Genomic DNA, 23,887 nt, shown 5'->3' on the forward strand with positions numbered 1-23,887 from the left:
GGAAAAGGTTTCTTCCCTCAATTACGCCTGTTCCAGGATGTTCAGTGTATAATCACACGGAAATAAGTCTGCAACATGACTTTAATTGAGGAAGTTAACATGGTTAGCTACACTTCACCAATCTTATGTGTGACAAATCACTCCACAGACCTTCAGAATGAGTATCTATAAACCTTTTACCCAAAAACAAGTGCTGGAGAATAAATTTAGGCAATCATGTCATTAATCTCCTGATAGAAATGGGAAACTGGCAGACCCTCTTCTTACGCTCTTCAAGCTAAAGGAAGCAATGCAACGTAGCTTAACTGTTCCTCTGGTGTGGCACATCTGATGTACTCAATTTTCTTTTGCTGAGGAAAATTAAGGGCCAAATTCAATCTTCAGTTCAGTTCTTCCCGCACCTTTTGACCACTATATTTACACTGCTGTTCATAAATTGAATTTATTTGATAAAAAAAACGGTAGTTTTGTGAAATATTGTTAAAGTTCAAAATAATTGTATTCTTCAGTGTCACATGATTCTTCAGAAATCATTCTAATATGCTAATTTGATTTGACCTGTAAACCCTTCATAAAAATATCTTATGAACTGTAAGAAGAAAGCAACAGCATAAAAATATATTTAATTGCTAAAACATGTAAGGTAAACCAGGTCTAGTTGTCCCATTAAAAAAAAAAAAACTTTTATTATTAACATGTTATATATATATATATATATATATATATATATATATATATATATATATTTTTTTTTTTTTTTTTTTACTGTCATGTTTAATTTAATGCGTCATTGCTGAATAAAATATGAATTCTTAATGACTCCAAAGTTGTAGGTAGTGCACATGACAATTCATAATAAAACAGAAAGAAAGATGAATCAAACATTTGATACTTGTAAATAAACCAGTTACATTTCAGATGGTGGGAAAGATAAAATGAGCTGGGGAAAAAATAGAAACATAAATCTACATTTTGTCTGATTTATTAAAGGGATACTCCACCCCAAAATGAACATTAATCACTTACCCCCATATTGTTCCAAAACCTGTAAAAGCTTTGTTCGTCTTCGGAACACAATTTAAGATATTTTGGATGAAAACCGGGAGGCTTGTGACTGTCCCATAGACTGCCAAGTAAGTTACACTGAAGTCCAGAAAAGTATGAAAGACGTCATCAGAATAGCCCATCTGCCATCAGTGGTTCAACCATAATGTTATGAAGTGACGAGAATACTGTTTGTAAGTGAAGAAAACTTTATTCAACAATTCCTTTGTCAACAGTCTCCTGTTTTCTTCACTTACAAACAGTATTCTCGTCACTTCATAACGTTACGGTTGAACCACTGATGGCAGATGGACTATTCTGACGATGCTTTTCATCCTTTTCTGGAATTTGACAGTGTAACTTACTTGGCAGTCAATGGGATAAATGGATCATAAGCCTCCCAGTTTTCATCTAAAATATCTTAAATTGTGTTCCGAAGACGAACAAAGCTTTTAGGGGTTTGGAACAATATGGGGGTAAGTGTTTAATGGCAAATTTTCATTTTGAGGTGTAGTATCCCTTTAAGCTTATTATTCCCCAGAAGTTCACCGTTCACCTATTTCCTTTTCCTATCAAGATGCAGAGCGTGTCTGCGATCTCAGAGAAGGAGTGAAAGGCGCTGTAGGCAATCACCTGTTAACTAAGCAACAAGGCCTTTTATTTGGATGCTTTTTCGAGCTCCAGGCACTGATTTCCAGACCCACTGAGCGACTCCAGGTGGTGAGGGCCCATCCGCAGCTGTGGAGGTCAGAGTGAAGGTCAGGGGTACGGTGCCCAGTCACAGCATTAGTGAAGGGGCTAATGAATGCTCGCTCATGCTTCCTGCCTCGCTCCCTGTGGTGCTCCATATTATTCAAACCGCTCTCTGTCTCTCTGGTGTCTGATCAGTCAGCATAGCCGCGTCCACACTGTCATGCCACTGAGGGATGGCCGTCCATTCCCTAAATGCAAGCTTATGACTCAAACGGATGTAATGTCCGTCATCCATCTGAACGCTGACTTGCTCTGATTGTCCATCAGGCTGTGCGCCGGGCGTTGTTAACCCCTCAGTCACTCCAGAGAGAGTGATGAACTTGGCTGGAGGTAAATATTGCCCTTAAAGCATCCCCACACTCATCTAGTAGATATATGAATTTCAATTGAATTTCAAATGGTCTGGACCTTGAGAGGACTTTGAGTGACCTTTGTCAGTGCACCAATGTAGGCAAGAGAGCTTATAAATTCAACTCCCTCAAGCACAGGGTTCAAGATTCACCTTCAAAATGACATCAGGGGCTTTGCTTTTCTTGAACAGTGTATAGTGATTTTTTTTCTTCAGTTAATGCTAAATGAGTTTCGCTGTTGTTCTTGCTCATACCTATTACTGTGTTTTTGTTTCGCATTAAAACCTCTTAGCCTGCACCCCGACGCCTTCGTCCTCAAAGTCACTCAACTTGCACGTGTCAGTGTTTATGAATAGATTAAATGAAACGGGACAAATTTAATCTTGACAAACTATGTATCATTATAAAGATCTAAGCCTGAAGCATCGACGACAGATCGCTGTTTTTCAATGGAAAGCTTATAAAGACTGTATTTGCTACATTTGTGTAAGCAGTACACATAAAAAACATGAACATTAGAAACGCTGTACATACCAGATCCGTCGTAATAAGGAGTCATAAACACATCCACAGCTGTAAATACCGGTTTAGTTAGAAAGGTAAGGGTCCACTGAACGACATCTCATGAAGCACGTTTAGTCCAACGAAGCAATAACGTTGTAATATGGATCATAATTCCTTTGTTTACATTTCAGTTCTTCAGCGATAGAACTGTTTGCGTCCGTTATGGAATAACTCACGGTCGGAAACTGCGTCTTGGTAGTAAAAAAACGGCATGGTTTTGCAGCGTACAATGTCACAAATAGAATGATACAATCCACCAGAAAAAAGAATGAATGAAAGATAGGCGAAAGATAGTGTATTTGAATTTTGGCGCTCCCTCGTGACGCGCTCTGACGCATCTTTCAGCTGATGGAGGCGGAACTTATAGCGATCGCCTTTTTCTTTGTTTGTTTTATTTTTCAACAGTTTTTATATATGTGAGAGTGTGTTTTATGTTGAATGTGAATGTATCTGCATGATTACCATCTGTTTGAGTGCAAATCAGCCCAAATCAGCTCGCTATTACTGTATGATCACGGCTATCAAACTGAATGTGTCTATATGAAAAGAGAGAGTGGATTATTTACTCTATGGCACATTTGTGTTATTACCATCTGTATAAGTGGCCATCAGCACATCAGCACTTATTTGCATCGTAATTCATTGTAAATGCTGCATTTCTAACAATCTCAGGATTTTCTGTAATTGGCAAACAAAGTTAGATCTTTTTTTATTTTTCTTATTCTTATTTTTCTTACTAAAATTATTCTTATTGTATATTTCTAGTGCTAAAATAAATCACTTATATGATGTCTAAGTTTCTGTCTAGTGTTTTATAATTGAAAAAAAAAACTATGCAGTGGTAAAAAAAAATTCAAGGCACTTCAGTGTCTATAACTTTTAATATTTTTGAGCATTATCAAATCTGGTTGATAAAAAGTAAAGCCCAAAGTGTCTTCTTTGCAAAGACACCAAAATTATGTTTGTAACACACTGAAGTAGAAAACTGTTACAATTATAAGTTAGTTAGAGCACTTTCAGCTGTGAGTTCATAATGGGGGTGCTGGCTAACAGGTTAAAACTGTCACTAGTCGCACACTGTTACAGATATGAGGTCTAACTCTGATCATGAGGCTTATTGAGGAAAGATTTTCTAACCATCCAGACTTTCCATTTTCATTCAGCAGATGATAAAACAGGCCAAGGACCACAAGCGTCCAAGGACTCCTAGTAAACCACCCAGGAACATCCTACAAACAGTGTTATATCAAAATTATTTATATAATTGGTCACACTTTCATTTAGGGGCCAATTGTCACTATTAACTAGTTGCTTATTAGCATGCATATTACTAGCATATTGGCTGTTTATCAGTATGTATAAAGCACATAATTATGCCTTATTCTGCATGACCATATTTGAGATCCCTTACTAATCTTACTCTTAAAATAAAGTGTGACCATACACTATTATGGTATTTATTTATATTTCATATTAGCTTTTATTTTATATTTTCAGTTGTCATTTTAATTTGTTTAAAATTGTCATTTTCGTATATGCTTTTGTCCTTTTTATTATTATCTTTAAATATTTCTATTTAGCTTTTTTATTTCAGCTTTAGTTTGAGTAATTTTTGTACTTCAACTTCAACTTATTTTATTTCAGTTAGGCTCTCAGTTAGAGAGCTTTTCTAATTTGATTTCGTTCCTTCAATATTTCTATTGAGCTTTAATAGATTTTTTTAATTTATGCTTTTTTATTATTTAAATTAGTGCTTCAACTTATATTATTTCAGTTGGACAGCATTTCAAATTTTTGTAAGGAGGTTTGATCTAATAATTTATTTGTAATTTTATTTAAGCTTTTTTTAATTAATAAAAACTGAGTCTAATGGTTTTTGATAACAATAACAATACTGGGCGGAACCACTTGCAGCACTCCTTTAGCAAAGTCATTAGGGCATGTCTGAAATCTTTTTGAAATTTTTTTTTCTAAGAAAATATTCTATATTCTACTAAAATATATTACTGTTTTGGTCTTTGTTTTGGCCGCGGAATTAAGCATGGTAAGCATGGTTTCATTTAGGTAAATAATTGACCAATAAAAACATTAAAATTAAGATACAAATTATACCAAACAAAACTCTTACTTTTACTTTTTACTTTTAAGAAATAGATTTGTTTTCTGCATTCTTTTTCAAAATTGTATAGACATTTTGGAATGTTACCAGATTTGATATTAGAAATGTAATTTTGATAAATATACATTAGTTGTAAACTTTTTCTTATTAAATGCCATGCAGTGCTGAAAATGTTGGCATATGAAGGTAGTGAACGATTACACCCACTTGAATAATGCAGATCCATGTGTTTTATTTTTATTTTTTATTTTCTTTCATAAAGTGAGGATTTGGTGATAAGTGGCACACGGGTCAAAATGCTGTGCTACATCCTTTATTTTAATTAATAACACTTTATTTTAATTACCCTATTGCTAAAACATAGGGTAAGTGATTTGAATGTTGCGAAAGCTAACTCATCCCACAATGCTGTAGGATCTTTTGATTTAGCATAATGCTACTATCTAGCAACTGCTAACAACACTCTAGTAATGTTAAAAGCCATTTAGGTTATTACCACCTGAAATTTGTGAAGAAGTGAAAATGTAAAAAAGTTGCAGAATTCTTTTTTTTTTATCCACAAGATCAATGTTTAATTAACTAGAGAAATAAAAATATCCTTAGAGTAGGTGTTTAAAGCTTAGCTTTTTATCACTGCTAGTATATATTTGCTGAAGTGTTAATAAGATGACCTGAGTGGGCATTTTTATAGTTAGATTAGCCAGAGCTGGATGAGGAATGTCACTTCTAGAACATGTTCTACACCTGAAATGACAGCTTTTAGTGATGTGTCAATCAAATGTATATGACCCTTCAGCTGCAGATCTGTACACACACACAGAACCATGCAGGTCTCTGGCTCTTCGTTTTTAAGTCTGCTGTGTTTTTAGCTGTTGGTTATCCCACTGATCCCGGACAGACCCGAGCCGGGTGGTTTTGACAGTTCTGACGACCGCTGTCCTAACCCTCAGCACACAGAGAAATCTCACCTCACCTGACACTTTCTTCCCACCTGTCCCCACCCGAGCTGCACCGCTGACATCATTAAACTTGCATCCAGATGCCCGAGCAGACTGACACAGCTGCGTCTATCGGACAAGACTGATTCAGAACTGCATACACATGTGTTCAGCACTGCCTGTGCCATGAGTGAGAGTTAACATAATGTGAAACAAAGCAAAAAAAAAAAACCCAATTCAGATTAAAACAGAAGGTTTGTGACTGGTAATGATCCCAACATTTGATCATTTGACTCACTGTGATGATGTTTCTTTTATTGTAAAGTATTTCAGATTAAATAATAACTTGGGTATGGGCAGTGCTTTAAGTGGCCCAAAAGAGGTGCCGGTACTCTTTTATAGCATATATATATATATATATATATATATATGGATGGGGGGCTTATGATATTAGATTTCGTAGCCTATAATAAAAGATAGTGAATTTCAAACCTTAACTAAACACATTTTTGTTCAAAGATCAACCGTCTGTCATTACTCTTTAGTCTGCCACAAGAAACAACAACATTAAAATCATGAACTCAAATGTCATTGTAAAAAGAAAAAAAAAAATGACAGTTGTAACGGTGCGTAAATCAGACCTTTCTGTAACGCTAACGCTAATGAGCTTAAACGTACTTTTGCCACGAACTGTCAATCACTCCTGTATGCGTGCATTACTGTCCTCATCGCAGCTGCAGCAACTTGCGCTCTCTTCATCAAGCTTTAAAACAAAAAGGGGACAAAATGGTCGTATTGTCTTTGTGCATATAGATTAATTAGATAAATGAATATCTAAATTCGGGCCTAGCCGCCTACGGTATTTTTTTAGAACTTAGAAAAAAGATGCTGCAGCCAATGAATTTGAATTTTTCGGGACGTCTGGTCACCCTACCTGAAAGAGCTACTGCATTACTTCATTACCTTGCGTCTGACCTGCAGCGATATCATTCAGACTTGGTGGTGTGTCAGCCAGCGAGTCATCTGATTCTGACCGTGTTGTTTTAGTACTCGGAGTCTGAAGCCAGGAGAGCATATTAAGTGTAGTTCACTGTATTTAAATTTATACCGAGCTGAGTGTGCACTTTTCACACACCCTCTCCGGCCACGTTGAATTGTTACTGACAATGGCAAAAGCGACGCATGCGCTTTTCACTTGTGAAACTAAAGGATGTATGGGTAATGTAGTCTCTGCTCTCGGTGGGACGAATTAGGAAGCCTGCATTGTGAAGGGTGCACTGAAAAGCAGCAGCGCAGGCAAAAGATTAGAAACTCTAAAGCTAAACGCTAAAAGCAAGTTCTGGGCGCACGGAGAGGTGGCGGTACGCTCAAGAGCTAAATTTGGAAGTGGCGGTACTGAGTACCGGTGCGTACCGGCCCACTTAAAGTATGGGTTACACTGGGGGGAGACTTCAACAATGGAGGATAACAATTTCACCTTCATATTCAACTTTGACTTGGATTGTTATGCTTATTACTTTAAAATAATAATAATTTTTGATAAAAAAATCTGATTAATAATATAAATATAATATGTTATTTTTGTATTATTCATTTAGAAACTTTCTGTATTTGTCACAGACTTTTTGCACAACAAAAATTTCTATGATATATTTTATTCCATGTTGGCTTTATTGTAGTATATACTGTAAACATACTGTAATGTATCCAGTCAGAAAGACACAAGAGCACCTTTTTATTTTGGGTATGTCATTTATGTCCTCATGCCAACATGGGTGGTGTGATCAAGAAGGGGTTAATCGTTTTGGGATCTATGCATGCGGTTTTTATTTAATAGCACATATGTAATGGATTAAAAAAGATCACAAATTGTTTTCAAACCCATGTTTGCACATTATGAGTTCTTAAATAACCACCAGGCCAAAGTGTTTGTCAAAAACAACATCAGTTATTTTTAAAATTATTTCTTTTTTTTTTTCTGCCAACCGTATGTTGTCATGACACAAGCCGAGCAAATGTCATGAACACATGCCCTACCCAGAATGCCACAGCTCCAGTATTTACAGGTCCTTCTCAAAAAATTAGCATATTGTGATAAAGTTCATTATTTTCCATAATGTAATGATAAAAATTCAACTTTCATATATTTTAGATTAATTGCACACCAACTGAAATATTTCAGGTCTTTTATTGTTTTAATACTGATGATTTTGGCATACAGCTCATGAAAACCCAAAATGCCTGTCTCAAAAAATTAGCATATTTCATCCGACCAATAAAAGAAAAGTGTTTTTAATACAAAAAAAGTCAACCTTCAAATAATTATGTTCAGTTATGCACTCAATACTTGGTCGGGAATCCTTTTGCAGAAATGACTGCTTCATGGCGGCGTGGCATGGAGGCAATCAGCCTGTGGCACTGCTGAGGTGTTATGGAGGCCCAGGATGCTTCGATAGCGGCCTTAAGCTCATCCAGAGTGTTGGGTCTTGCGTCTCTCAACTTTCTCTTCACAATATCCCACAGATTCTCTATGGGGTTCAGGTCAGGAGAGTTGGCAGGCCAATTGAGCACAGTAATACCATGGTCAGTAAACCATTTACCAGTGGTTTTGGCACTGTGAGCAGATGCCAGGTCGTGCTGAAAAATCAAATCTTCATCTCCATAAAGCTTTTCAGCAGATGGAAGCATGAAGTGCTCCAAAATCTCCTGATAGCTAGCTGCATTGACCCTGCCCTTGATAAAACACAGTGGACCAACACCAGCAGCTGACATGGCACCCCAGACCATCACTGACTGTGGGTACTTGACACTGGACTTCAGGTATTTTGGCATTTCCTTCTCCCCAGTCTTCCTCCAGACTCTGGCACCTTGATTTCCGAATGACATGCAAAATTTGTCCAAAAGTCCAGTGCTGCTTCTCTGTAGCCCAGGTCAGGCGCTTCTGCCGCTGTTTCTGGTTCAAAAGTGGCTTGACCTGGGGAATGCGGCACCTGTAGCCCATTTCCTGCACACGCCTGTGCACGGTGGCTCTGGATGTTTCTACTCCAGACTCAGTCCACTGCTTCCGCAGGTCCCCCAAGGTCTGGAATCGGTCCTTCTCCACAATCTTCCCCAGGGTCCGGTCACCTCTTCTCGTTGTGCAGCGTTTTTTGCCACACTTTTTCCTTCCCACAGACTTCCCACTGAGGTGCCTTGATACAGCACTCTGGGAACAGCCTGTTCGTTCAGAAATTTCTTTCTGTGTCTTACCCTCTCGCTTGAGGGTGTCAATGATGGCCTTCTGGACAGCAGTCAGGTCGGCAGTCTTACCCATGATTGCGGTTTTGAGTTATGAACCAGGCTGGGAGTTTTTAAAAGCCTCAGGAATCTTTTGCAGGTGTTTAGAGTTAATTAGTTGATTCAGATGATTAGGTTAATAGCTTGTTTAGAGAACCTTTTCATGATATGCTAATTTTTTGAGATAGGAATTTGGGGTTTTCATGAGCTGTATGCCTAAATCATCAGTATTAAAACAATAAAAGACCTGAAATATTTCAGTTGGTGTCCAATCAATCTAAAATATATGAAAGTTTAATTTCTATCATTAAATTATGGAAAATAAAAAACTTTATCACAATATGCTAATCTTTAGATTTCTATAAATTTTCTACCCTTGATGCTTTTAGTGCTGCATTCATCTGGGCTTTTTCAACTCCTTTGTTGTACTCCTGAAACACCCCGTGATTAAAAGAAGATACAATTTGCCACAACCCCAAGATTATGAACAGAATTATTAGTTTCTCCAAGAAAAAGTGAAGAGCTGAATTTGTGGCGACAACTAATTCATAAAGGTAAGCAATCATTAAAATTGCAAATCCTAGGAGGCCTAGGTTTTATTGAATTGTACTTTTCCTGTCACGGGTTCATTTTGGTTCAGAAATAATGAAAACAATGAATTGGGAGATTAGCTTCCTTCACATTCTAGAACCCCATAATACGCTCATCATAGAAAACATTAAAACGCTAGATTATTACTCAAGTAAAACGATAAGGTCAGAAGCAGAGAGAGCAGGGGGAGAATAAATCAGCTTGCAGTGGTCCGCTAATCAACAGCTCCTTTCATTTGAATGCACTGGATTATTTTTTTAATTTTTTTGGGAGGGTAATAAAAAAAAACGTGATGGAAAGAAAGGAAAAATGTGTATGCATTTGATTACGTTACAGCTCAGAAAAGCCCCGGCACTGTATCTAATGCAGTGCACTGCAAGGCAGTCTTTTCCTGAGTGTTGCTCTCAAAGCCCAGCTGAATTGCTGTGACCTAGAGAAATTCTTGAACAAATAAGATTGCCTTTGTGTGTGCATTATTTTCTGTTGACATTTGCTAAGCACTTGGGCTGCTGGCCAGGGGAGACGGATGAGGGTCTAAAATGTGTCTGGATGTGCCGTGTCTTTAATGTTACCTTGGGAGGAGAAAAAAGACAATGGTATTCCTGTCCACAGCTGTAGCGCGTTGCCCCGGCGTGTCAGAGGAGGGAATAGGTTATTTTATTCTCACTTTTTCAAATTTTCGCCCTCTTTTTTCCCCCTTGAGCTACAGTTTTTGAAAAGAGAGACAAAAACGCTCAGCAATCAACTGAAGGTGCCCCTCTCACAGATTCTCATTTTGATCTGTTGGGTCTCATCTTTATGAATGTGTTTATACATTTCGACCTGCCATGGAACGGCTTTGTAAGCATTTTATTTTTTTTCCCCTGAAGTCCATTTAGAACATTAGTCAAGGTTTTTTGCACAAAAAACACATCGTTTAGTTTTGCATGGCTGTTTTTCACCCTCTCTCTGACCCTTAGAAATAAACAAGTAGGTTTCGGTCGCTTGCAGACTTCCTTGCAAATGTCCTCTGCACACACTGTTTCTCAAGTTGTGGCAAGCCAAGTTACAGAATACTGTGTTGATTTCTATGTGGATTGGCTTTGATGTCTTAACTAGTGGTTAATATGGGTTTTTCAGTGAGAGCAGGATAGCTAAAGGTGAATAAAATGCAGATATATGCATGATATTCTTTAATGAGATGTACATCAAGTTGAATTGTTCAATGTTTTTGGTCCGTTTTCATGGAAGACAATGTAGATGGTCTCAAACATGGATTAAAAGCCACAAAACTCCAGTTTTGATTTCACAATGTCTTCAAAGAAATAATGCTTATATTCAGGATGCATTAAATTAATAAAAACTGACAGACATTTTCATCAAAAAAAAAAAAATCAGTTTCCACAAAAATGTTTCTTGAGCAGCAAATCAGCATATTCTGATTTCTGAAGGATCACAAATCACCGATGCTGAATAAATAATATTTTAAAATGTATTTAAATAGTAAGCAGTTGCTATGGTTATGAAAATATGAAAAAGTCATTGCTACAGTTAAAAATGTCAGAAATACAAAAAATTTATGAAGACAGTCACTTTTTCTTTTTCTTAAAATGTATCATGCAAGACCAACAATGTGTATTAATAAATACTTCTTTTTTATCATGTTGATTTTAATCCGCAAAATTGGAGTGGGTGGGAAGGAAATGTTTCGTTTTGAACTTTAAAGTGTATCTACATTAGATTAGATTATTTTAAGAGCAAGAAAAAAAATCAGTTTTACACAATACGTGAGTTTTAATACATGTGTGCTAATGTATTTATTGTACAAGCTGAATATGGACCACTGCACCGTTTCATTTTCTACATGCATATTTTGTAAGATACACACAGTGATGATCATAACAGATGAGATATCGCTGATTTGGAAGAGTGCTTTTTCCTTCACAATAAGCGGAGAGGAATGCCAGGGAGAGAGATGTTTATGCGAGTATGGCTTTATGTCTTCCCGTAGCTGCTCGTTGTCCCCTCTCGGTATTAATCATCTCGGCGCAGATCAGAAGTGCGATAGGCCCGGCATCCTCCGAGATTAGCCTTCATCTCCACGTCAAAGCCCACTCCAGACCCGTCCACCGGGACAAGACTCCTGCAATATCCCTAATCCTTTAGGCTAAGGATAATTTATGATCAAATAAAGAAAAGCAGGTCAAAACAAATGTCACATTATGATCCGCCACCCTGGTTTATAAAAGTGGGACGGTTGCACTGTGTGGTCCTTTGTGGTGCCTGTACCTGGCCGCTGCACTACAGTAATTACCCCACTGTCACCCCGGTAAGTGGTATTAATGGCAGCCTTGTGCACTTTACTCTGCGGCGAGCGTTGAGAATTGTGAGACAGGATTATTATGGGCATCCAGCTGCGTGTGAATCTAAATGTGCAGGTGTTACTGCAGGTGTGTTGAGTGTTTGCTCTACTCTTACCAATGTGCTTTGTGCACTTTTTGTGTCCACATATGTGGCACAAGTTGTGCATTTCACATCAAAGATAACGGGGAGTCTTTTTTTCCTCTTTTGTTTCCACATCTCCTTTCCTGCTTCGGTTTGCTCTGTTCCAGTTGTACGTCCTCCTTGCTTTGTGCTCGTTGTAAAGGAAAAAAGCACTCTTCCAAATTACTGATACATCATTTGAAGTCATTAGCGTGGTGAATTTTTAAACAGCTGTGTGCGTCACAAAAGCTGGGGATTGATTTCCTCTGGGTGCCGTAGAGTGTTTGTAATTGGCTGGAATGTGACGTCCCAGTGGGGCGACGACACAAAGTTCTATGTTCTTACTGTAAATAACTTGACTTTGCGTTGCATGTGGGGTAATTCAAACAGAGTCTTATTTTCTTACAGATGTTTGAAATGTGCAGATGCACCGTGCCAGAAAAGCTGCCCGACCAATCTGAACATAAAGGCCTTCATTACCAGTATTGCGAACAAGGTATGTTGAGTATCTGCAAATTGACTTTCTTTATATATATATCTGGTCTTATTGCACTCAATTCAGCTGAAGTAATGTTTTGACTTTGTAAGGTTTTCACAAAATGTGAGATCTTGCTCTGTCTCTGATTGATATATATATCTCAATAGCAATATCAATCTCATATCTCTCAATAGCCTTTAGTTTTGTTTTGTATAAATTGTTCTTAGGGAAGTTTTAGGGAAGTCATGGCCTAGTGGTTAGAGAGTTTGACTCCTAACCCTAGGGTTGTGGGTTCGAGTCTCGGGCTGGCAATACCATGACCGAACCCCAACTGCTCCCCGGGCACTGCAGCATAAATGGTTGCCCACTGCTCCGGGTGTGTGTTCACGGTGTGTGTGTGCACTTTGGATGGGTTAAATGCAGAGCACAAATTCTGAGTATGGGTCACCATACTTGGCTGAATGTCACGTCAGTTTTATGATTTTTAATCAATAGCCTTTAGTTTACACCATACGTCTGGCAAAACATGTTTATCTACTTTCTTTTGCTAGTCACATTAGGAAGAGGGGAAATTGCCAATTTCAATAGCATTTTATTGGACATAAATTCCTATTATACCCCTGAGTTTGCAGGATGAGTCATCTGTATTTTTGGTCCATTTTCCAGGAAGCGAAAGAGTATTTGAAATGCTTATGTATTCACTAAAAGCTCAAATGTTAGGAATACACTCGCATATAGATGGCCTCAAAGCTAACAGACATGGATTAGACAGACATGGGCGTCTATTTCTGGGTATCATCATTTCTTTTAGCAACTAAAAGTCGGATATAGCAAGCCAACAATATCAGGGACACATCAGCCCAATAGCAAACAGCAACACAAACAGAAAGAACTATTATCCAACTCATCACATTTCATATATTTCCCCTTACGTTGTACAACAGGTTCCTAAAATAAGATATGTAACTTTCACATCAAATATATTTCTCTAGAGGAAGGCATTTTTATTATGTTATTAATGTTTACATTTCATATTGTATGAATATGAAATGTCATATTTTTCTTGCTGTGCTTTTTTTTTTCTTTTCATCTGGAGTGTGCTCTTGGGTTGATTAGATTTTTTTTTTCAAACAGACTCCAGGGATTTCAAATGCCACTACATAAGTCAGGTCTTACATATGCATGTCTTGTTTTATCAAAAATTCATCATGTAGTTTAACTAGATTAAGAAACTCAATCTCAATCCCATTTTTTTCTGCATTTGCATGCATGTATTTTCATACTTTGCTCCATACACCATCGCTTCTCAATTTATTTTGCTAAAGAATCCAGATTTAACACCCAAGCAGTTAATCTGAACACCATCTTGAATGGGAGTGAGTTGCAGTAAATCAGCATGTCTAAATCCTAAATAAAAATGTACATTAATTGGCTTTACAGTAACAAGACTGGTTTGAAATTGGGAATTAGAAATTGGGGGTTTTCAATATGCTCTCAAGGATGAAAATAAACTTAAGCATCCAAGTCTTGGTCAAATAGCTTTCTCAAAAGTGTTTTAGAGGGCAGCATTTCTCCTCAATCCACCACAAACTCACACCCACTTTTCATGATCCAGTCAGTTCCAGATGGATTACATTACATATCGGAAATACATCATTTTACAGAAATAAAATGGATTGCGTTTCATGTTAACTCAGCTTAAGAAACGCAAAAATGTTTGAATTGGACAGTCCCAGCTGGTCTCCTTCTGCTAAAACCCAAACCAACATCACACAAAATGCCAGACCTGAGCTCTTTATCAGGATGACATACATTGATGTTGTAACAAACGTAATTGTGACACCCATAGCCGATGCAGAACGTGGCTGAACCGCGGTGTGGTGTACTTTGAGTTATGCTTTTAATAAGAGATCTGCTGTTGGATGCTGTGAATTATTTGCGGGGAATAATGAGTTTTTATGCTCATTTGTTTGACTTTTGAGAGAGTGTTTTAAAGCTGTTACTACAGTGGTGCTTATAGATGCATTGCAACTGTGAATGTGTATATCAGTCATTCATTTGAAACAGGATAACTGACTTATACAATCAGCATTTGAGTAAAGCCACTGCAGAACGCCTTTAATGTGTGTCGCTGAAAACACTGTGTTTTCTATGCTGCTCTGTTGTTCTGTCAAGGTTTCTGTCATACCATGCATTCTGTGAGTTTAGCGAGTGCCATTAAGGCATTCTTGCCTTAATTCAAGGCTGTCTGAAGAAGAGAGATGTCAACTGCTTTTTTCAAAACTAGACACATGTCAGTCATGGGCCGATTGTTGTCAGAATAGGCCTGCTAGACAAGAGAAAGAAGAAAGCACTGGGGTACTATTGCATAAGTTTTCTTTCAGTACCACTGCTGAATGCTTATATGACTAGAAGTGTTAAAGGTGCATTTTTTATTATGGATGCACCGATACCATTTTTTCCAAAATGAGTCCGATACTGATACTTTCATTTTTGGTATTCATCATTACCGATACCCATACCAATACCGATACCTGTATTTTCACAGCATATTGGTTTTTTTTTTATTTATTTTTTTATTTTTTATTTTTTTTACAAATGTTGGCTTCAGAGACTAAATAATAATAATAGTAAAAAGAAGAAGATCATGTTAGTTGGCTTAAGTTAGCAAACAGATATTTCCTCCAGTTATTTCCACACTTAATTATACCTGTTAATATAAGCTTTTGTTACTTTCACTGTTCATTTTAATGATGCATTAGAGCTGCTCCATTGCAGAAGCTCAATAATACTTTAATCACAAATCATTTTCCTAAAATAATGCAGGGAACCACTCGTTATACATTATATGAGTAAAGCGTACTATTTTAGTGATTTAATTTGTGTCACTGTAAGCGGACCCTTGCGTACGAATACAAACCATAATTTTAAAGCAAGCTAAACACGTTTGCATTGGTGCAGACTGAGAGAGACACTTATAGCCTAGCGCATTTCACACAGTCTGCTAGTTTCACTTTTGCTTTAATATTGTATGCTTGATGTTTAAAATAAATGTTGTTTATAGTAAATGTCCATATAATTTTTGTTTGTCTTATATTTACGATTTAGTTTTAATCCAAATGCATGCGCTAATGGAGTGAACAGCCATCACTATCATGCAACAGAAGTGCACGCTCTCTGACTCTCTCTCTCACTCACTCTCTTATGCATCTCTCGCTCTCCTCACCGTTATATAACTTTAGTAACTTGTGCACTGTTTTCCTTGCTTGCTTTTTCAAATATCCGACCAAACTACAAACTTTCCGGTGATGTCTGTGAGATATTCACTCAACAAGATCATGCGTTTCAATCCACTCAGAGCACTCTGCTTAGCAGTTCGTGCACATCTGCTATAAAGGCGTGAGTTTTGAATGTTTAACATTATATTAATTACTTGCATGTACTTCATAGACATCCTTGATCTCTAATAACTCCATTCTACTTTCTGTTGTTCTGTTGTAAGTGTTTCTTTTACTGGACACAGCTCTGTTCACACGCTCTGTGGGTATCGGCTTTTGGTATCAGGGCATTTTTATGAGTACGAGTACAAGTACAGAAGTGAAGTATCGGGCCGATACCGATATCAGTATCAGTGCATCCCTATTTTTTATTATTTGTAACATGCACTAATAGAAATGAATAGTGCTCTTGAAAAGCATTACTTAAGCCCAATAAAAGCTGTTTTATTTTGGATGGAATTGGTCGGGTGGGCAGATATTGTTGTGATTATTTGACCAGATAGATACTACTTTCTATGTGTATGCTGTCTACAATATATATCTTTTTTTCTTTTTCAAATAAATTATGTTCTTTTGAACTATTTGATTCATCAAATAATCCTGAAATTTATCTTTGAAACTACAAAAACATTAAGCAAAAAAAAAAAAAAAAAGATCAATGTATATTTTGCTTAGTGCTATAGTATATTGCTAAAATTGGTAGTAATTGTTGCTAAAATCTTATTAAATATGGAAAGTTTCATCATGTGACATTGAAGACTGGAGTATTGGCAGCTATAAATTCAGCTTTGCATCACAGGAATACATTTTAATGCATTTTAAAATATATTCAAATTAGTGCCGGGCAACGATTAATCGCATCCAAAAAGTAAAAAAAAAAGTTTTTGTTTACATAATAGATGGGTGTGTACTGTGTATATTTATTATGTATATATAAATACACACACATACAGTATGTATTTTCAAACGATCTACATAAATTACATAAATATATTTAATATTACTGTTTTTGCTGTATTTGTGATAAATGAGCTTAGGTGAGCCCAAAACACTTTATACTGAATTTGGGATTTTCCTGAGATACTGAATTTGTTTTTTTTTCTTAGTTGTCAGTTATAATCATCAAAATTAAAAGAAATAAACATTTGAAATATATCAGTCTGTGTGTAATGAATGAATATAATATACAAGTTTCAGCTTTTGACTGGAATTTGTGAAATAAATCAACTTTTTGATGATATTCTAATTATATTACCAGCACCTGTATATGTATATATTAACACCAAATGTTTGATGGGTAATACTAGTTACTGGTTTGAAGTGCTCCATGTAGACAGCTTCTATCTGCAGACCTTAAAATAGAGTGCTTTAGCAAATGATACTTTCCTAATAAGCACAAACAAATAAAAAGAAATAGACTATGTGCACTGCACATATATGGAATATAACATTCCATTTTTAATTAGATTGAAAGTTTTATCTATATACTATATTACTGAGTAAAATGTACATCAGTATTTTTTGACTATTATTTTTTGCAAGTACAAATATGTGATGTATATGCAAATGCAAATAGATTTTGACCAAAATAAGGTATCTTGAATGGCAACATCATTTTGCTTTCAACTTTTTGGAATGCTCCGATCGCTGTCTGTATGTGATTCTCCTGTAACTGCTTGATCTAGATATGTAGCTTGTGAGGTTTAGTAACAACTTTTTGTGTTGATGTTCACAGAATTATTATGGAGCAGCTCGGACAATTCTCTCAGACAACCCACTGGGTTTGACGTGTGGGATGGTGTGTCCCACCTCAGACTTGTGTGTTGGGGGGTGTAACTTGTATGCGTCTGAGGAAGGACCCATCAACATCGGGGGACTGCAGCAGTTTGCCACTGAGGTAAAGCTTTTTTTCCCATAATTTTTTGCCTTATTGGACATGCACAATAGAGAGAATTGCTGCATAAGAACTGTTCCCTTGTGTTTTAGTGGAGTTAACCTGTTAGAAAAGAGTGCATTTGTGTTTGGTTGGATCCATAGACTGTAAAATAAGATGGATGATGCATCTTCACTCTCTTCCATTGTAAAAAAAGTCGCCAGTGTTCAATATGGCTTTGATCTTGCGCTGATTTGCGCAGTACTGAGCGAAGTGGAGTAACGTCACCGAGGTCCTGCCCACACTCCTGCAGAGTATTACTATTAATATATTGTATACTGTCAGCTGCCAATCATAACGTCACACTCACATTTTTATCTCATCAAATGACTAACTAAAACCAAACTTATTTAAAAAACGAACACTTGAACTTACATCAGCGTGATTAAAACTACATAAAATGACAAAACCTTGCCAGTCAAGATGAGCTTAAGATGCAGGAACCAAGGGAAGCAACAGATATTTTATGTCTAAAACACAAGATGATGATCTGCAGTGCATGTTCAGAGAAAGTGATTAAAAAGTAGCAAGTGCTGGCAAACTGGTTTGCAATAAACAAATCTGTAAGGAAATTTACAGGAAATCATGCAGGGCAGGGTTTACGTAAGCACTGTTATTGTAAACTTAAATACATAGAATTTGCTTGGTCACATAGATTTTTTTTTTAAATGGTGGAAACTTCAAGTGTGTTATTCATTATTCATTTATACATTTATGTTTTGTTTTGCAGGCGATACGCAGCATTGTGGTAACTGCTAATTAAATAGAAATAAAAGTGTGTGGGTTTGATTTCTCAACTTGACCCACAATTGTGTGAACGGCTAAGTGGGAGTTTCCTGTAGTTGGTGAAGGCAAATGGTCAATGCAGTGTTCCAGCCTCACTAAAATAAACAATATAGCAACAGCGAGGGCACAAAACACCTGTTCACATAGATGCTGTGAATAGCGCTCCAATCAAAAATGTACCTTTTGTTCATATAGCATTATACAAGTTAGAATTGTGAGATTGAAAGTCACAATTACCTATATATATATATATATATATATATATATATATATATATATATATATATATATATATATATATATATATATATATATATATACTTATTTTTTTTTATTTTTTTTCTCACAAGGTGGAAACAAGCTACCATAACTTTTGAACATAGTCCATAAGATAACTATTGGCTTTTATTACATAATATTTTTTTTATATAATTTATATATTTAACATATTATATCTTAATATTAATTTAACAGGGTTTTTTTCCATAGTAGTGTAAACATTTTCTAAATAATGCAAACCCATTTAGTGTGAATAGTAGTTGTAGGTTCATTATTTAGATACAATAGCAGCATAAATGTTCTTGCTCTTTCCTTTGTGCCTCTTTAAAGCTTCAGGGTGTCTTCTGAATGTATATGAGCAAGCACACACTACAAATGCAATTTAAAACATTCCCGCTGACATGAATAAGTTCAGCTGGCTGCATTTCACTGTTGCCGGAGGGTTTGTTTTTCTTTACCTTAAGCAATGTGTTTACAATTCGAGCAGGTTTTCAGGCGAGCACATTTCTTAACTGACTGCTAGAAGGGGGAAACGGCGAGCACAACAGTTCATTTCCACCCACCTTTGTAACCCGACCCCACCTGTTCCACACAATCACCACAGGCTAAAAAAAGGAAGCTCTCTGGCATGTTAAGTTTCATTACTTCATGAAGGATAAGAAGAGCAATTACAAAAGCAGCCTCTCTCTCTTGTGCCACCCACCTCTGCTGTGACTTATTAGACATCTCTGTCTAGGTGGCAGCTCCTCTCTCCTTAAATGTGAGAGGTCAGTCTTGTTATCGAGCCGATAATTAGATAACCTGAGAAAAAGGGGCTATCACGGCCTACCGTCATTCAGTGGCTGCTCCTGTATTTGGCCTGCAATCAAAGATAACTTGGTGTCTCTTTTCAGTTAAAGGGGAAATGCAGCGTTGTAGTCCAGAGGTGGCAGAGCACATTAGCATCTTTAGAGGAGCTTGACTAACTCCCACCCACATGCCAATGCTGTCTGTTTGAGTAACTATTTGCCAGTAGGTTTGGGGGAAGTCGTGGCCTAATGGTTAGAGATTCGGACTCGTAATCCAAAGGTTGTGAGTTTGAGTCTCGGGCCGGCAGGGATTTTAGGTCGGGGTAGTGAATGTACAGCGCTCTCTCCACCTTCAATACCACGACTGAGGTTCCCTTGAGCAAGGCACCGAACCCCCAACTGCTCCCCGGGCGCCGCAGTATAAATGGCTGTGTGCTCACGGTGTGTGCATTTTGGATGGGTTATATATGCAGAGCACAAATTCAGAGTATGAGTCACCATACTTGGCTGTATTTCATGTCACTTAAGATAGTGTTTCATAGTAAACTTGCACAAAAATTAAATGAACTGTTAATATTTTAATGACAATTAACTTGTAACGAGTAACTTGAATTTCAGGCACAGTTAATACACTAGGTATACACTATATCTATTAGAATGTTTTGTTGCAATTATTCAATTTGAAGAAAATTGGTCCATGTTGGATATTTAATTGGAAAATATATGCCCATTTCTTTTATTTTTATGCAAACTTAAAAAGTTAATCAGGAAAAATACTAATAATTGAATAACACTGTTAAATGTGGTCTTTGGCAAATCCCAAAATTACAGAATAATGTTTTGATGTAAAGTTTGCTTTAAGATGATAAGTTTCCCTTTATTTCTGCATTTAGTACAGCCATCGTCTTGTTCAGAGGAGGTTGTCTGCATGTCTGTGGGACTAATGTATCACCAGGTACCTTTTTCCTCCATGAAGTTTGGCCTGCTGCCACGTGGATTTTCAGATGTAGTCTGAAGTCCATTGTTCACATGTAGCCATACTGAAGAGATGAGATTGTGCTTTGAACTGCTGCATTGTTTGTTTCATTGAAACCGCAATAATAGAAGAGTCTATAAACTGCTCTCAGGGATTATTAAAAGTGCATTGTCATATAGCAATTTGGTCTTCACAGTCCATGAAACTCATGAATAACTATATTAATATCACCTATATTGTTTGCTTGTTCAGGCATAATATTGTATTAACAATGCAGGCTTTTACATATGGATCTGACTAATCTTATTAGGAAGACAAAGCATCAGCCCTCCTATTTTGCTACTTGTACTGGATAACTTGCTGTGTTTTTTATGTATCTGCTAACTATCTTTATGTTGATGTCTTCATCTGCGTTAGAAACTCTGGCGCAATGAATGAGTTTCTGTAATTCCTTTTTCTTTATCTTCTCATTTTTGTCCTGTTCTTAAGAGCTGACGCTTTTGTCTTAGCGCCTATGAGTGGGTTTTCTACTTTGGCTTTTATTAGTGCAGTGATGAAGCAAATTGCTGCATGGTTTATATGTTCAAGTGTGTAATGTTTTTTTTCTCCTTAGGCAAATTAGGGGGATATCAGACTCCACATCCAGGCAGATTATCAAAGCATGTGTTTCTTAATAGAGATAATATCACTTTTGGCCTCTGAATGTGAGAGTGGTGTTTGTCCCAGCAGAACTGGTCACCAGCATGCTGCTCGGGGTCCTGATGATTGGATATTCCTACCAGACTTTAGAACTAAATTAACCAGCAAAACATGTTCAGTGAACTTCACCAGACAGACTATCTTTGACCAGCTTCTTCAGAATGATGGCTAGAATGACAGAATGGTGAATGAATGGATGGATGTTAGATAGAGTGACAGGTAGGTAGATAGATAGATGGATGGATTGTAGACAGAGTGATTTGTAGGAGGATAAATGGATGGATTCATAGGTGGAAAGATAGATAGATTGATAGGTACCTGATAGGTTGATGGATGGATAAGTAAATGGATGGATGAATAGATAGGTAGATGGATGGAAAAGTAGGCAGATGGATTGATAGATCTGGTTTCACCAGAAAGTCAATGCTGATAGTCCAGCTTTATCGGTTAGACTTTATGGTTTCCACCAAATACATTAACACCAAACCTGAATTAACAAGCATTAATCAGCCAGAAAGTCATGCGAGCTAGTTTAAACTGTTTCTTAAGTTTGTCATATTGAATTTATTGCAGGCTTTCTGAATGTTTTCTGAACTATAAAATTGGCTCTAATTTCCCACTGAAGGTACAATTACAAACATGCGTTTCCTTTCTTCTGGTGTGTTTGCAGGTGTTCAAACAAATGGGTGTTCCTCAGATACGGAATCCCGATCTCCCGCCTCCAGATCAGATTCCTGAGAGCTATCACTCTAAAATAGCTCTGATTGGCTGCGGCCCCGCCAGCGTCAGCTGTGCCTCTTTCCTGGCCCGCTTGGGGTATGACGACATCACCATTTACGAGAAGCAGAGGTTCATTGGAGGACTGAGGTGTGTAATTACTCTAACCCGTGGTTCGTACTCAGAATTCTCATCCTGTATCTAAGATGGTCCACTAAAGGGCATTGTTGATCCGGCCAGCCACAATCAATATGGGGCACATTGTAGAAGGTCAGAATAATTAATAAATGTTCCCTGTAATTGGGAATATTCATCTCTCAAATGCCGAGCTGGCATGAGGTTATCAGTTACACACTGTTGTATCTCCACTGCTATTTAGTGTAACCAGCATGTCAACTGCATACAGGAGGCCTTGAATATCCAGTGCAACTCATATCCCAGCAGTCCCCATTACTCTGGGGTTGTGTTGTCATTTAGACTGGCTCAATTGAAGACTAAATAACCTATTACGTAAGAAAGAATTCCAGGGATGGAACAATCCTTAGCACAGGGTGAAATATTTCCCTCCCCTGAACTTCTCCTTTCTAAGGGACTCCTTCTTACCCCCCTTCCTTCTCTTCTCATTTCATTTTTCCTCTCTTGATTTTCAGCTCTTCTGAGATCCCACAATTCCGCTTGCCGTACGATGTGGTTCAGTTCGAGGTGGATTTGATGAAAGACCTGGGAGTGAAGGTAATGAAAGCCATCACACCTCCCTATCCTACCCCTCTGTGAACTCCCACCTGCCTCTTTTGAAGCCAGGAGGGGCGAGGGGTCTCAGAAAGGATCAGTGGTCCAAATGTCAGCCGCATTAATAAAGAACAATTAAAAGTTGCATTAGGGGTGGCAGACAGCAGCAGCCGAGCACCTCAGGGCTGCACACGGTTGTCTGTGTGTTTTCCTGAATGTTTCAGCTACGGGAAAGGGCAATCAATAGTTGTCATCCGGCACACCTGCTCAGGATTCATTTTACACAGGAAATGTTTTTTTCCGCAGTTCGTGAAGAGCTGAGGATGATTGGGAGGGGTGGGGGTCTGGGGGAGATGACAGATTTGCATGTTCCTTCAGTACCTATAAACAGTCTCAGGGAGAGTGGGACTGGATGTGAGGCTCTGGAGGAGACACTTTTCCAACGTCTTTTCTGCTGGTACAAGAAGTATTCAGATACGCCTTCCTGTGAAGCAGATATGGTTTTACAGTCCTTCAACTGAGCTATTGTTTTTTAATTTTTCATCTTTCTTTGCTTCCTTCCTAACTTGTCCTTTCCTTCCTTCCATCCTTCCTTCCTTTCGTCTTCAACTGGCTTGAATTTTTTTTTCACTTTTTTTTCTCATATGCCCAAAAGAAAGCTTGAACATCCACATTTGCTTCTTTCCATCCTTACTGCCATCCATCTATCAGTCTGTCCATCCTTCCTTCTTTCCATTCATTTTTCCGTCCTTTACTTTCATTTTCTTTTATTTTCCTTTACTTTCCCTGCTTTCTTTTAGAGAGACTTTTTCTATTTTTCCACTGACATAAGAAGGATTCAAAGACGCATTCCTGAGACCTCTAACAGACATACAAATAAGCTTCTTTCTTCCTTTTTTTCCCACTGCCACAAGATGATTTCAGAGATGTCCTCCTGTAATCTCCTTCAGATGAGTTTCTGGTCTTTAATGGAGCATTTCTGTGGTCTTGCTTCTATTGATATGGCTTGTTTGTACTCTATTTCAGATCGTCTGTGACCGAGGACTCGGCCAAGATGGAATGACGCTTCTCTCGCTGAAAGTGGAGGGATACAAAGCTGTGTTCATTGGAATTGGTCAGTTTATAT

At 37.5% G+C, this 23,887-nt stretch overlaps 1 protein-coding gene across 4 annotated transcripts in view; it reads left to right on the forward strand.

The window, feature by feature from the left end:
* LOC132124202 (dihydropyrimidine dehydrogenase [NADP(+)]-like) overlaps nt 1-23,887 on the forward strand; it is a 159,376-nt gene that overhangs the window by 38,081 nt on the left and 97,408 nt on the right. For all 4 annotated transcript variants that reach the window (XR_009426728.1, XM_059535112.1, XM_059535111.1 and 1 more), the window contains exons 4-8: nt 12,507-12,594; nt 17,590-17,751; nt 21,986-22,182; nt 22,683-22,764; nt 23,788-23,875. Coding sequence is in view for 3 of the 4 variants with exons in the window: in XM_059535112.1 (XP_059391095.1) it covers nt 12,507-12,594; nt 17,590-17,751; nt 21,986-22,182; nt 22,683-22,764; nt 23,788-23,875 (617 nt within the window). In the remaining variant the exon portion in view is untranslated. The remainder of the gene's footprint in view (nt 1-12,506; nt 12,595-17,589; nt 17,752-21,985; nt 22,183-22,682; nt 22,765-23,787; nt 23,876-23,887) is intronic.

This window comes from Carassius carassius, chromosome 42 (genome assembly GCF_963082965.1).
Source record: "Carassius carassius chromosome 42, fCarCar2.1, whole genome shotgun sequence".
Lineage (NCBI taxonomy): Eukaryota > Metazoa > Chordata > Actinopteri > Cypriniformes > Cyprinidae > Carassius > Carassius carassius.